Source organism: Cervus elaphus, chromosome 8 (genome assembly GCF_910594005.1).
Source record: "Cervus elaphus chromosome 8, mCerEla1.1, whole genome shotgun sequence".
NCBI lineage: Eukaryota > Metazoa > Chordata > Mammalia > Artiodactyla > Cervidae > Cervus > Cervus elaphus.
Genome location: NC_057822.1, coordinates 17407975 through 17421067, shown reverse-complemented (window position 1 = coordinate 17421067; position 13093 = coordinate 17407975). Strand labels below are relative to the sequence as shown.

General features: G+C 38.9%; 1 protein-coding gene across 3 annotated transcripts in view; it reads right to left on the bottom strand.

Annotated features, from left to right (window-relative positions):
* Positions 1 to 203: 203 nt before the first annotated feature.
* SLC16A14 (solute carrier family 16 member 14) overlaps positions 204 to 13093 on the bottom strand; it is a 37356-nt gene continuing 24466 nt past the window's right edge. The window contains exons 5-6 of one of the 3 annotated variants that reach the window (XM_043909783.1): positions 8374 to 8438; positions 204 to 262 (exon numbers count right to left, since the gene is read on the bottom strand). In XM_043909783.1, the coding sequence (XP_043765718.1) occupies positions 248 to 262; positions 8374 to 8438 (80 nt within the window). In that variant the 3' untranslated portion in view covers positions 204 to 247. Of the gene's footprint in view, positions 263 to 461; positions 1027 to 6136; positions 8439 to 13093 lie in introns of those variants that run through there. The other 2 variants (XM_043909782.1, XM_043909781.1) reach the window with 2 other exon arrangements.

Sequence of the window (13093 nt, the reverse complement as noted above, 5' to 3'; positions counted from 1 at the left end):
TTGTTTTTATTTTTTAAAAAAAAGATTTACTTATTTTTGGTGGTTCTTTACTGGCTGGGTCTTCATTGCTTTGCTTGGATTTTTCTCTAGTTGCGGTGAGCAGGGGCTTACCCCCTAGTTGCAGTGCACGGGCTTCTCACTGTAGTGGCTTCTCTTGTGCAAAGTGTAGCCTCTAGCATGGGCTTCAGTAGTTGTGGCACACAGGCTTAGTTGCTCCATGGCATGTGGGATCCTCCTGGATCAGGGATCAAATCTGTGTCTCCTGCATTGACAGGTGGATTCTTTACCACTGAGCTGCCAGGGAAGTTTGTTTTTTAAAACATCATAATTTATACAATCGTTAAAAGTGATATTGCAGATAGGTATTTGTCACATGGAGTTTTTTTGGACATAAATTGACCATTTTTTCTCCCTCCTTGCTGCCCCATCTCCTTGCCCCTTAAGAAAGAATTGACATAGAATACCATTATCAAAACTATGTTTAATCCCTCAGTTGTGCTGGAGTGAAAAAGCTGGTTGAGACTACTGGACTGAAGATGCATATCAACTGACACAGAGAGATGTCACTGACACAGTGTTCATGCAAAGAACACATTATAATTTGCTTTATAATAACATTTAATTATAAATTATAATTTAAAGTATAAAAGTGATTTTTGTGAAACACACAAAGACTAAGAAGATATAAAAGATATTGCAATGTCTATATCCGAGTATTAGAATTACATTTACATTTTTTTCTTCTTGTTGCTTATTTTTATTCTAATTTCAGTGTACTAATACATACTTATATGCTTATCAAATTCAGTATATCAATGAACATGTAACATAATACTGTTGTAACAGGAAAACAAATTATCTTTAATTTGTTAAAATACAATAATAACACAAGTTTCTCTTTATCAAAGTGTTACACTGGTAGTGATTAGCAAAAGGAAAAAAAACATGCTAATAAACTCACTGTTGCTTTTTCTTTTTTGTTGTTGTTGCTTTTTCAAATTGGCTGGAATGCTTTATTTTTTGGTCCTGCTGAAGGGAATGCAGGATCTTAGTTTCCTGACCAGGGATCAAACCCACAGCTCCTGAAGTAGAAGCATGGAGTCTTAACCACTGGACCACCAGAGAAGTCCCTGGAATGTGTTACTCTTAAATATACTGAAAGCTGGTCTCCAATTTTAGTGACCATAAATGAACTGGAATGCAAAAGTAGGAACTCAAGAGATACCTGGAGTAACAGGAAAGTCTGGTCTTCCCTGGTGGCTCAGCTGCTAAAGAATCCATCTGCAATGTGGGAGACCTGAGTTCAATCCCTGGGTTGGGAAGATCCCCTGGAGAAGGGAACGGCTACCTACTCCAGTATTCTGGCCTGGAGAATTTCATGGACACTATAGTCCATTGGTTCACAAAAAGTCAGACATGACTGAGCAACTTTCACTTTCTTTCACTTGGCCTTGTAGTACAAAATGAAGCAGGACAGAGGCTAACAGAGTTTTGCCAAGAGAAGCCACTGGTCATAGCAAACGCTCTCTTCCAGCAAAATAAGAGATGACTCTACATATGGATATTACCAGATGGTCAATACCATAATAAAATTGATTATATTCTTTGCAGCTGAAGATGGAGAAGCTCTATACAGTCAGCAAAAATAAGACTGGGAGCTGACTGGCTCAGATCATGAACTCCTTATTGAAAAATTCAGACTTAAATTGGAGAAAGCAGGGAAAACCACTAGACCATTCAAGTATGACTGATACCAAATCCCTTACAGTGGAAGTGACAGATAGATTCAACGGATTAGATCTGATAGAGTGCCTGAAGAACTATGGACAGAGGTTTGTAACACTGTACAGGAAGCAGTGATCAAGACCATCATCAAGAAAAAGAAATGCAAAAAGGCAAAATAGTTGTCTGAAGAGACCTTAAAAATAGCTAAGAAAACAAGAGAAAGAAAGAAAGTGAAATCGCTCAGTCGTGTCTGACTCTTTGCGACCCTGTGGACTGCAGCCTACCAGGCTCCTCAGTCCACGAAATTTTCTAGGCAAGAGTACTGAAGTGGGTTGCCATTTCCTTCTCCAGGGGATCTTCCTGACCCAGGGATTGAACCCAGTTCTCTCGCATTGCAGGCAGACGCTTTACCGTCTGAGCCACCAGGGAAGTCCAGAGAAACTAAAGGCAAAGGAGAAAATGAAAGATATACCCACCTGAATGCAGAATTCCAAAGAATAGCAAGGAGAGATGATAAAGCCTTCCTCAGTGATCAATGCAAAGAAATAGAGGAAAACAATAGAATGGGAAAGACTAGAGATCTCTTCAAGAAAATTATAAATACTGATGGAACATTTCATGCAAAGATGGCACAATAAAGGACACAAATGGTATGGACCTAACAGAAGCAGAAGATATTAAGAAGAAGTGGCAAGATTACACAGAAGAACTATACAAAAAAGATTTGAATGACCCAGATAACCACAATGGTGTGATCACTCACCTAGAACCAGACATCCTGGAGTGCAAAGTCAAGTGGGCCTTAGGAAGCATCACTACAAACAAAACTAGTGGAGCTGATGGAATTCCAACTGAGCTATTTCAAATCCTAAAAGATGATGCTGTGAAAGTGCTGCACTCAATATGCCAGAAAATCTGGAAAACTCAGCAGTGTACGCAGGACTGGAAAAGGTCAATTTTCATCCCCATCCCAAAGAAAGGCAAAGCCAAAGAATGTTCAAATGATTGCACAATTGCACTCATTTCACATGTTAGCAAAGTAATGCTCAAAATTCTCCAAGCTAGTCTTCAATAGTATGTGAACCAAGAAATTCCAAATGTTCAAGCTGGATTTAGAAACAGCAAAGGAAACATTAAATTGTCAACATTCGTTGGATCACAGGAAAAAACAAGAGAATTCCAGAAAAACATCAATTTATTCTTCATTGACTACGCTAAAGCCTTTGACTGTGTGGATCACAACACACTGTGGAAAATTCTTAAAGAGATGGAAACACTTTACATGCCTCCTGAGAAACCTGTACGCAGGTCAAGAGGCAACAGTTAGAAAAGGACATGGAACAGACTGGTTCCAAATTGGGGAAGGAATATGTCAAGGCTGTATATTGTCACCCTGCTTATTTAACTTATATGCAGACTACATCAGTACATCATGTGAAGTGCCGGGCTGGATGAAGCAGAAGCTGGAATCAAGATTGCCAGGAGAAGTATCAATAACCTCAGATATGCAGATGATACCACCCTAATGGCAGAAAGTGAAGAACTAAAGAGCCTATGGATAAAAGTGAAAGAGGAGAGTGAAAAAGCTGGCTTAAATTTCAACATTCCGAAAACTAAGACCATGGCATCTGGTCCCATCACTTCATGGCAAATAGATGGAGGAACAATGAAAACAGTGACTGACTTTATTTTCTTGGGCTCCATAATCAGTGTAGATGGTGACTACGGCCATGAAATTAAAAGACTTGATTCTTGGAAGAAAAGCTATGACAAACCTAGACAACATATTAAAAAGCAGAGACATTACTTTGCCAACAAAGGTCCGTGTAGTCAAAGCTTTGGTTTTTCCAGTAGTCATGTATGGATGTGAGAGCTGGACCATAAAGAAGGCTGAGCATTGAAGAATTGATGCTTTTGAATTGTGGTTTGGGGAAAACTCTTGAGAGTCTGTTGGACTGCAAGGAGATCAAACCAGTTAATCCTAAAGGAAATCAATCCTGAATATTCATTGGAAGGACTGATGCTGAAGCTGAAGCTCCAGTACTTTGGCCACCTGATGGCAAAGAGCTGACTTGTTAGAAAAGACCCTGATGCTGGGAAAGATTGAAGGTAAGAGGAAAAGGTGGTGACAGAGGAGGAGGTGGTTGGATGACATCACCGACTCAATGGACATGAGTTTGACCAAGCTCTGGGAGATGGTGAAGGACAGGGAAGCTTGGAGTGCTGCAGTCCATGGGGTCACAACGAGTCAGACACAACTAAGTGACTGTCAACAACAACAAGAATCAACTGATAAGCTTATCTACAAGGAAGATTTATTGGCCCCATTCCCCAAGACTCCAATCCACTAGGTTTTTATGTAGCTCCAGGAACCTGCATTTAAAACAATTCTGGGGACTTCCCTGGCAGTTCAGTTGTTAAGACTCCATGCTTCCAATGCAGAGAGTGTGGGTTTGACCCCTGCTTGGGAAACTAAAGATCCCACATACCTTGTGGCCTAAAAATAAATAAATAGATGAAACACGAAAAAAAAATTTGGACACAAGTTTTGAATTGGAAAAACATCCTGTGTATAAGGGAAAATGTCAGTCCCACCCCAGAACCCAAACTTTCCTCCCCAGAGCAGAACACTGTTAATGATTTTTTTGTGTTTCCTTCCAGAAATATTCTATATATATATGAACAGACACAAGCCATGAATTACCTTTTTTGTAGTTAGCAAAAACGTAATCAGCAGTACATTAAACACATCTTGATTTTTTTCTCTTAGCAATATATCTTGAATACTGTTTTCTAATTTTACAGATGGATCTGTCTCTTTGTAATATTTGCATAAATACCATACTTTATTAAGCAGTTCCCACTGATGGACATTTAAATTATATCCAGTCTTTTATATAGCAAACAATAAATCAAACAACCCTTATTCATTTGTCTTTGTTCATGTACAAAAAACTTTAGAAACGTAGTTGCTCAGTTAAAAGGTTTTTAACCTTTTAAATTTTGGAGCTAAACTTGGCCCTTCTAACAGTTGGTGTCAGGTAATTTTCTCCAGGTGGTTTGGCGCTCAGTCACTCAGTCATGTCTGATTCTTTGCAACTCTACGTAGCCCCCACTGGGCTCCTCTGTCCATGGGATTTTTCAGGCAAGAATACTGAAGTGGGTTGCCATTTCCTACCCCAGGGGATCTTCCCTACCCAGAGATCGAAGCCACGTCTTGTGTCTCCTGCATTGGCAAGTGGATTCTTTACCACTGTGCCGCCTGGGAAGCAGGTTTGGTAATCACACCTAGAAAAAAACTCTTCCAGGGAAAGAACCGAACTGATAATCAGCACTTAGGCATTTTCCTCTTAAAACCAAGAAAATAAAGATTTTGTACAGAAACTCACTGACCAACTTTAAAGAGGACAAAATTTATTTAGTTATATGTAAATAAAATTATTTGAATACATGAGGGGAAACCTATAAAGCATATAACATTACAATCAACTCTTTATAATATCTTCAGAGAACTGTAAATAATATTTTAAACAGGATATATGAATGTATTTGCTGTAATTCTTTACAAGCATTCTCTTTTTTTCTGTTGGCAACATGAATATTGCAAGTAAGATTTACTCTTTGTAAAATGAGGACTTGATTTGGAAGAAATCATCACTTCCATAAATACAGTAAATCAACAAACAACTGGATGAACTGAACATGAGCAGGTCTAACTTGGATAGTTAACCACAGCTGGATCATTGGATAAAAAGTTTGTATTTGTGATGCACAACTAACAGTGCAAACATTGACACTGGCTATATAGCACCATTCCAAATATTTAACTCTGCCTGGAGAAGACTCTTGAGGGTCCCCTGGACTGCAAGGAAGATCAAACCAGTTAATCCTAAAGGAAATCAATCCTGAACATTTATTGGAAGGGCTGATGCTGAAGCTGAAGTTCTAAAATTTTGGCCACCTGATGTGAAGAGCAAATTCACTGGAAAAGATCCTGATGCTGGGAAAGACTGAGGGCAGGAGGTAGAAGGGGTGACGGAGGATGAGACGGTTGGATGGCATCATCGACACAACGGACATGAATTTGAGCACACTCAGGGAGATAGTGAAGGACAGGGAAGCCTGGCGTGCTGCAGTCCATGGGATCACAAGGAATCAGACACGACTGAGTGACTAAACAACAACTTGTTAATTTGATCGTGTCAGTAAATGAAAGTAAGGAAGCAGTGTTGTCAGTTTTAAAACCCACAACATGATTTTCAATCTAATCATCCTAATTTAATGGTAAATATATATTGAGAGAAAAAACACTGTGTCAGCATTGAAGATTACCTTTATCAAAAACAGAGAGTAGGTTCTTTTCATAGCAACCAAAGCTGTCACGATAACAAACAGGTCGTGTTGGACCAAATGGAGTATGACATGCAATTTATTATCTATCATAATTTACAGGCAATTCTCGAATCATTGGAGGTAATATTGTGTGGGTATATTAGCCATGCTTTTGTTCCTCCTTTCCATTAGCTGCCTTTTATTATTATTGTTATTTTGGTGGTCCCTTTCATTACACAACCCCTCCCACTAGACATTAGAGCAGGAAATAATGGAGATGAAACAAAAAGGAAATGTGTGCATGTAATCACTTGTTAACAGCTCTGAAGGGTTTGGTGGAGTAAAAGACTGAAACAGCTGGCTAAAATTAGACTGGGGTAACATTCTGTGACTCCAGTTTCTAGTACCATTCCTGTCTAATCACCAAGGCTAATTGAGAATGGTCTGTACTCACTTTAGATAAACTTGACCCAAGACACTGGCAAGGATATTAAAATATTTGTGTGTGTGTGATAAGCAAATCGTGAGTGAAAATTTAAATAGTTCTAAAATAGGTGTAAACAAGTAAGGCAGCCAGAAATTTCAAAACGATTCTCAGAAGAACATTTTGCAGTCTGAAAAATGTTTGGCTTAGAAAAATAGAGATCTCCGATAAAGGAAGAGCATTACTCGATGTCATGAATCATAGTTATCTTCGGTATGAAATCAATCAAGAGAACTATTTTAAAAACTGTGCTGAGCTCAGGCGAATGAACTGATGCTGGGAAAGACTGAGGGCAGGAGGTAGAAGGGGTGACGGAGGATGAGACGGTTGGATGGCATCATCGACACAACATAGCCCAGCAAGAGGCATTGGAGAAGGGCTGCTTGTCACCACCACTCCAATGTCTGGCGCACAGACGTTTGGACCAAGGGCCTTTTGTTTATTATGCTCACAACGTGATAGTCTTATATTTGGGATTAGTAACATGCTTTACAAATGACTTAAACAACCAGCTTTACATGTCAATCAGCAATTCATTTTCCACTTTATTTACTGGGTAAGAGAAACCCAGAAAAAAAATTTTATAGGCCCCAGAGCATGCGGATAAACTAAGAGGCCAATAAAATGAATAAAAGTGCTTAAATTTTAGCCCTTGACTCAATGGTTATATGCACAAATAAGACTTTCACTAAGGAGATTATTTATATTATTTATTTATTAAGATTTGCCTCAAGATTCAGTTTATAACTAGATACTACTGCATTAGGAGTAATGGCAAATGCTATGTTTAGAGAAAGATTTAGAAATTGTATGCCCTAGCTGCAGAATTCTTTAATAAAAATATAAACTGTGTTTCTCTAATTGTACTAAATGCATTGCCTTTGAAATTAGGGTCTGCCTTTGTTTAGCACTGGTAGAGCGATAGCTCCCTGTAATAATTTCTGAAGTCTAGCATTTTCTTGTGCTTAAAATTCATTTACAGGTTTCCTCCACCGTCTGAAAGCAGAGAGCATTCTATGAAACCTTAATTGAAATGGCATAAAGCAAAGAAGCCATGACCTCCGGACACATCTTGCTAATGGATGCACAAATAAACTGAGATCAAGCACGGATGCTCATAGACACCATCCAAAGTTCTGGCGACTTGATGCTGAGATGCCTGTGTGGTTCCTGGGAGGGAGCTTGGCACCGACTCTACAAAGGTTCGCAGCAAAACAAATGCTGAACAAGGTTCCCCTTTTTTTGTAAACGCAAAAATCCTCCTCTAGTTTTTACTGTGAGCAAAAACTAATGCAGGTCTTTTGTAAAAGCAAAGTAGTGAAAAGCGCTTTCAAAAAGCAGGGGAAACCTGTAACTGTTAAGTTTTCCGGAAGCACTTAAACACCTTATTTTCACATTACAAAGAAGTAACGAGGTTGAGAAGCTATCATTCTGTTTTAAAAGCTATGTCTAAAACCCTAGTCCGAGTATGGATGATGAGATAGTTTTTAGAAGGGCATTTCTACCAGTGATTCAACAAGCTGTCTTTGCAGGACACTGTCCTCGCTAAGGTGTATGTGGTCCATAGCGCTCTCCCCACACGGAAAGGCAGCGCTGCTTTCACATGAAGCCATGGCAACGGCATTTAAAACAACAGTGTCAGTTACGGGACAACTTTCCCACGATATGTCACAGGCTCCTCACAGTAACCATGTGAGGGATGCATGAGTATGACAAGGAAACCTTACATGGAACATCACAGGACACTACACATTTGCACCATCCATGTATTTTTTTCTGGATTGTTCTATAATTTGAATACACGGTTGAATGAGTAAAAAGAGGATTCCTACCATGTAGAGTAAACCGCTTATATAGAAGGAAAAGTCATATTTTTGGGTGATGTCGTAGATCCACCCTACAAAACAGAAAAGAATATATTCAGCGTAACGAAGTTGAGATAACAAAGTCAAGAACACAAAGCAAACATTTATTGCTACTATAAGTAATTTTCTAAGAATTTATTATATGTCGTTTAATGCCCCAGACATTTCATGTAGCCATTTTTAAGTCTGGTCTGTTGGAACCTGAGTTCTCCGTGCCTGGGAATGACTACATTTACCTTTAAAGCCACTGGGGTGCTTTTAAAGGCAATGACCCATAGCTGGCCATCCTATGGGAAAAATGTGGCTCATAGCCCTTGGGGGTAACATCTTTTTTTTTTTTTTTTAAACATCTTTTTTTTTATTTTACTTTATAATATTGTATCGGTTTTGCCATACATCGACTTGAATCCTCCATGGGTGTACATATGTTCCCCATCTTGAACCCCCCTCCCCATCCCGTCCCTCTGGGTCATCCCAGTGCACCAGCCCTGAGCACCCTGTCTCATGCATCAAACCTGGACTGGCGATTCGTTTCACATATGATAATTTATGTTTCAATGCCATTCTCCCATATCATCCCATCCTCGCCCTCTCCCACAGAGTCCAAAAGACTGTTCAACATATCTGTGTCTCTTTTTCTGTCTCGCATACAGGGTCATCGTTACCATCTTTCTAAATTCCATATATATGCGTTAGTATACTGTATTGGTGTTTTTCTTTCTGGCCGACTTCACTCTGTATAATAGGCTCCAGTTTCATCCACCTCATTAGAACTGATTCAAATGCATTCTTTTTAATGGCTGAGTAACATTCCACTGTGTATATGAGGGTGACTTTTAAGCTGGCACAAAGCCAACAGTGAAAAGTGACTCTAACAATTTTCTTTTTACACGAATCTTTTCTAAAACCTCAAAACATTTCCGAAGAAGTTTCTAGTGTGTATCCAAAGAGGCTGAGTGGAAGATACTTGAACTTTGATTCATTCTGAAGTATATGAGGGTAAACATCTGTTCGAGAAGAATCAGAATTTCTAGGTTTTATCTTCACATTTACAGCTATAAACCGTAATATATATTTAAACTTATGAAAGTTTAAATTGCCAAAGATACAGCCTTAAATGCTAAGTTATCAGTTCTTTTAAAAATACTTTACTCTTAACATTATAGTCTTATGGGCTTCCCTAGTGGCTCGGGGTAAAGAATACACCTGCCAATGCAGGAGACACAGGTTTGATTCCTGGGTTGGGAAGATTCACTGGAGAAGGAAATGGCAACCCACTCCAGGTTTCTTGCCTGGGAAATCCCAGGGACAGAGGAGCCTGGTGGGCTACAGTACTTGGGGTCGCAAAAAGAGTTGGACAAGACTTGGCAACTAAACAACAACAACATTAGTCTGATACTTTCATATAATGATCTTACTAGGGACTTCGTAAAACACTACCATATTTCATGGATTCCAAGATACCATGAATTACATGATGCATCATTATCTTCAGTTCAGTTCAGTTCAGTCGCTCAGTCATGTCTGACTCTTTGTGACCCCATGAATTGCAGCACACCAGGCCTCCCTGTCCATCACCAACTCCTGGAGTTTATTCAAACTCATGTCCATCGAGTTGGTGATGCCATCCATCATTATCTTACATATCAATAAAAAAGGAATACATTGTCAATTAAAATATGACTTGATGTTTTCTTAGAACTCTGTAAAAGGCATTCTGACTTCAGAGAAGCTAAAATGTAAAAAAAAAAGCTTCAGAAACTATGAAGCATGATGTTTCATTCACTTCAGTGATTAATTCTAAGGATCAGTCACATGTCATGGTCCCCGCATTGCCAGTTATGCAAGCTGAGAGGATTAAGCTAGACAAAGAATTTTATTTATGGTAAAAATGTAAACATTCACTTTTTCCCATTTCAACAAGGGTATTAATTAGCAGAGGCATAAGAAAAATATAAATGATTTAATGACCAAACATAGTATTCCATGGCCACTTTAAAAAAGTATCTAATGATACTGCAAATGAATGCATAAATGTAACTTACAACCCTCTCCCACCAACAAATAGCTACACAAAATCAACTGCTAAATGTGTAAACTAGTTCCTCTGACTTCCTGGGGGTTATTTGTATCTCTTGCTTATTGTAGCCAGCGCTTAATGTGCCTGAATGAGTCAAGGCCATCATAAAGAAAAACACCAAAAATGTACACTTTCAAAAATCCCTCAGAAGCTATGAATTCTGGATATACTTTAAAAGTAAACCAAGCTTTTGAGTCTGTTATTTGATACATAAAAGAAGAGAATATCAGAATCTTTAAACGTGGCTTAGTAAATGTTCTATCATCTTTTTTTACTCTCCAGTTTGAGACAAGAGGGACAGATAAGATTACGTATATAATCCAGAAACCGTGATTCAGCTTCAGCACTGAATCAGAAAGTTCACTGACATATGAACAAAAACACATCCATCTTTGATCGTGCCTCCATTTGTCAGCTGTGGACCACTATGAATTATGATGAAGTGAAGAATTTACTGGCAGATAACGCTGAGTGGTATGTCTTCACAAGCAGAGTACAAGACAGCACTATCTTAAGTTATAATTTGTAAAAAATCAATACATACAAACGAGGTTCTCCTAACAGTCCACTCATTCCAGAGGAACGTTGATCTTGTCGGTTTAACAGTTCATTCCTCACTTTTCTATGATCAAATCATTGGGAGTTGGAAAGTAATGCCTCTAAACAACCAACAGCTCGAACAGGTTGGTTTCCCACCATTGCTTAACATGAACTCGGAGACAGGACAAAATCCTCATTAGAAAATTAATATGTACTTAGTTCAGACTATTTACTTACTTACTTTTTTGTTAGAAGTGGTTGAGTACAAGCTCCAGGGCTCTGTGAAAAGGCCCCTATCCACCTCTCTTGATGCCCCGAACTCAACCACAGGCACAGGCCATTCTGAATTTTTTGGAGTTTCAAGCACATTTGTCTTGGCACCCTGACTGTACGTGTACTATTACTCCTTCTGGGGGGACAGTAATAAACCCATCATCCTTAGAGAACACCCTACCATCGCACCACTCCATCTTCCCTCTTGCCTGCAGACTATAGAAAACAGCGCTAAATATTGTTATAGCCTTACACTGAATTAGTTATGTTTTAAAGTCTTTCACCTTTCCTCTTAAAGTATAAACTTCTGTAAAAGCACCTTCACATGTCCCAATCTTTAAAAGTAACTCAATTTTTCAAAAAGTGCAACCAACTTTACCAAACAATTTGACAGTGCAAATTGTTAGGAGTAGCCCTAATTTTTACATTAAATTAATTCCATAGTTTTCTCCAATCTACCTTTAGGATTTATTCTGAAATGATTCCAGATCCTGCCATCTCCGCTAGTTTGAACTCAACCCAGTCCTGAGTCGGATGCAAAGCAGGTCAGGAGACAGCACTTTTATCACGTGCTTCAGTCCAGCACATGGGGACAAAACTCTTTAGAAACGCCACGTTTCAGAGAAGACGCACACCTCATTCATCCATCACCCATCTCTCCCTATAGGTCTGATCTCAATCCCTTGGTTTGGAGCTCAGAATTCCTGGCAGTCCTGATTCAACCATCAACTGAAATCAACAGCTTCAAAGTAAAATCTGGTTCCTTATTAATTTGCATTCCTTTTTCATTTGAGTCTATCAAATGAGGAGTGATAGCTGTTTTTCTTACTTAATAAATAAGTGTTCCCAGCTCTTCATGAAAAAACATTACCAATTATTGTTAGCCTGTTACATTTTGTGTGAATACTGGAGATAATTGTGGATTCTTGGTCAGTCAAATCTGGTGGCTGAGTTTTGCTATACTTTACCCTGGAAACATCTAAAAAAGGATCTACTATTACTATGTCTTTTAAAAGAGACAAACTGAATGCCCAGAACATTATACAATGAATTACATCAAGAAGTTTGTGTTGCTAAATGACACAGTTGAAGTGACTGTTCAATATCTTTGATTGCATATTCTTCTGCTAAATGGAAATGTGTGATTATCTAACATGCTACTAAATTGTACCAGATTTTTTTTATGCCAGTAGAAACTGCTTTGAAAAATGGAAAACACATTCATTTTTAAACCCATTAAAAAAGAAAAAGCTAATGTGAACAGTAATTTTCCTTATAGCACTTCAAGCTAAGTAATAATTTCTAGCCCACCTGGAATTTCTAGCAAGAATTTAATGTGGTTATTTAGTCACTCATATTGCCAGTCACTGCTATAATGCATAAAGGCTGGCCTTGTGTCTCATTTCAATAGTGGCTCCTTGGCCTGGAAGATCAATGAATTAAACACAATGCAGTTGGCCAATCACGCTGCTCAGCATTTCTCAGCACATAGGTTCAGGGGAAGAAGAAATAAACAAAAAGAAGGAAAGGCCCCTTTAGGTTGCTGGCCTGGAGACGTGCATCAGAACATTGATTTTAGCATTTCCATGGCAGCATTTTGAGGATTCCCTCGTGGCTCGGATGGTAAAGAATCTGCCTGCAATGTGGGAGACCCAGGTTGGGAAGGTCCACTAGAGAAGGGAATGGCTACCCACTCCAGCACTTTTGCCTGGAGAATCCCAAGGACAGAGGAGAATAGGGGGGCTACACCATGGCAGCATTTAACACACATCCACCATTAATACAGCAGTTTCT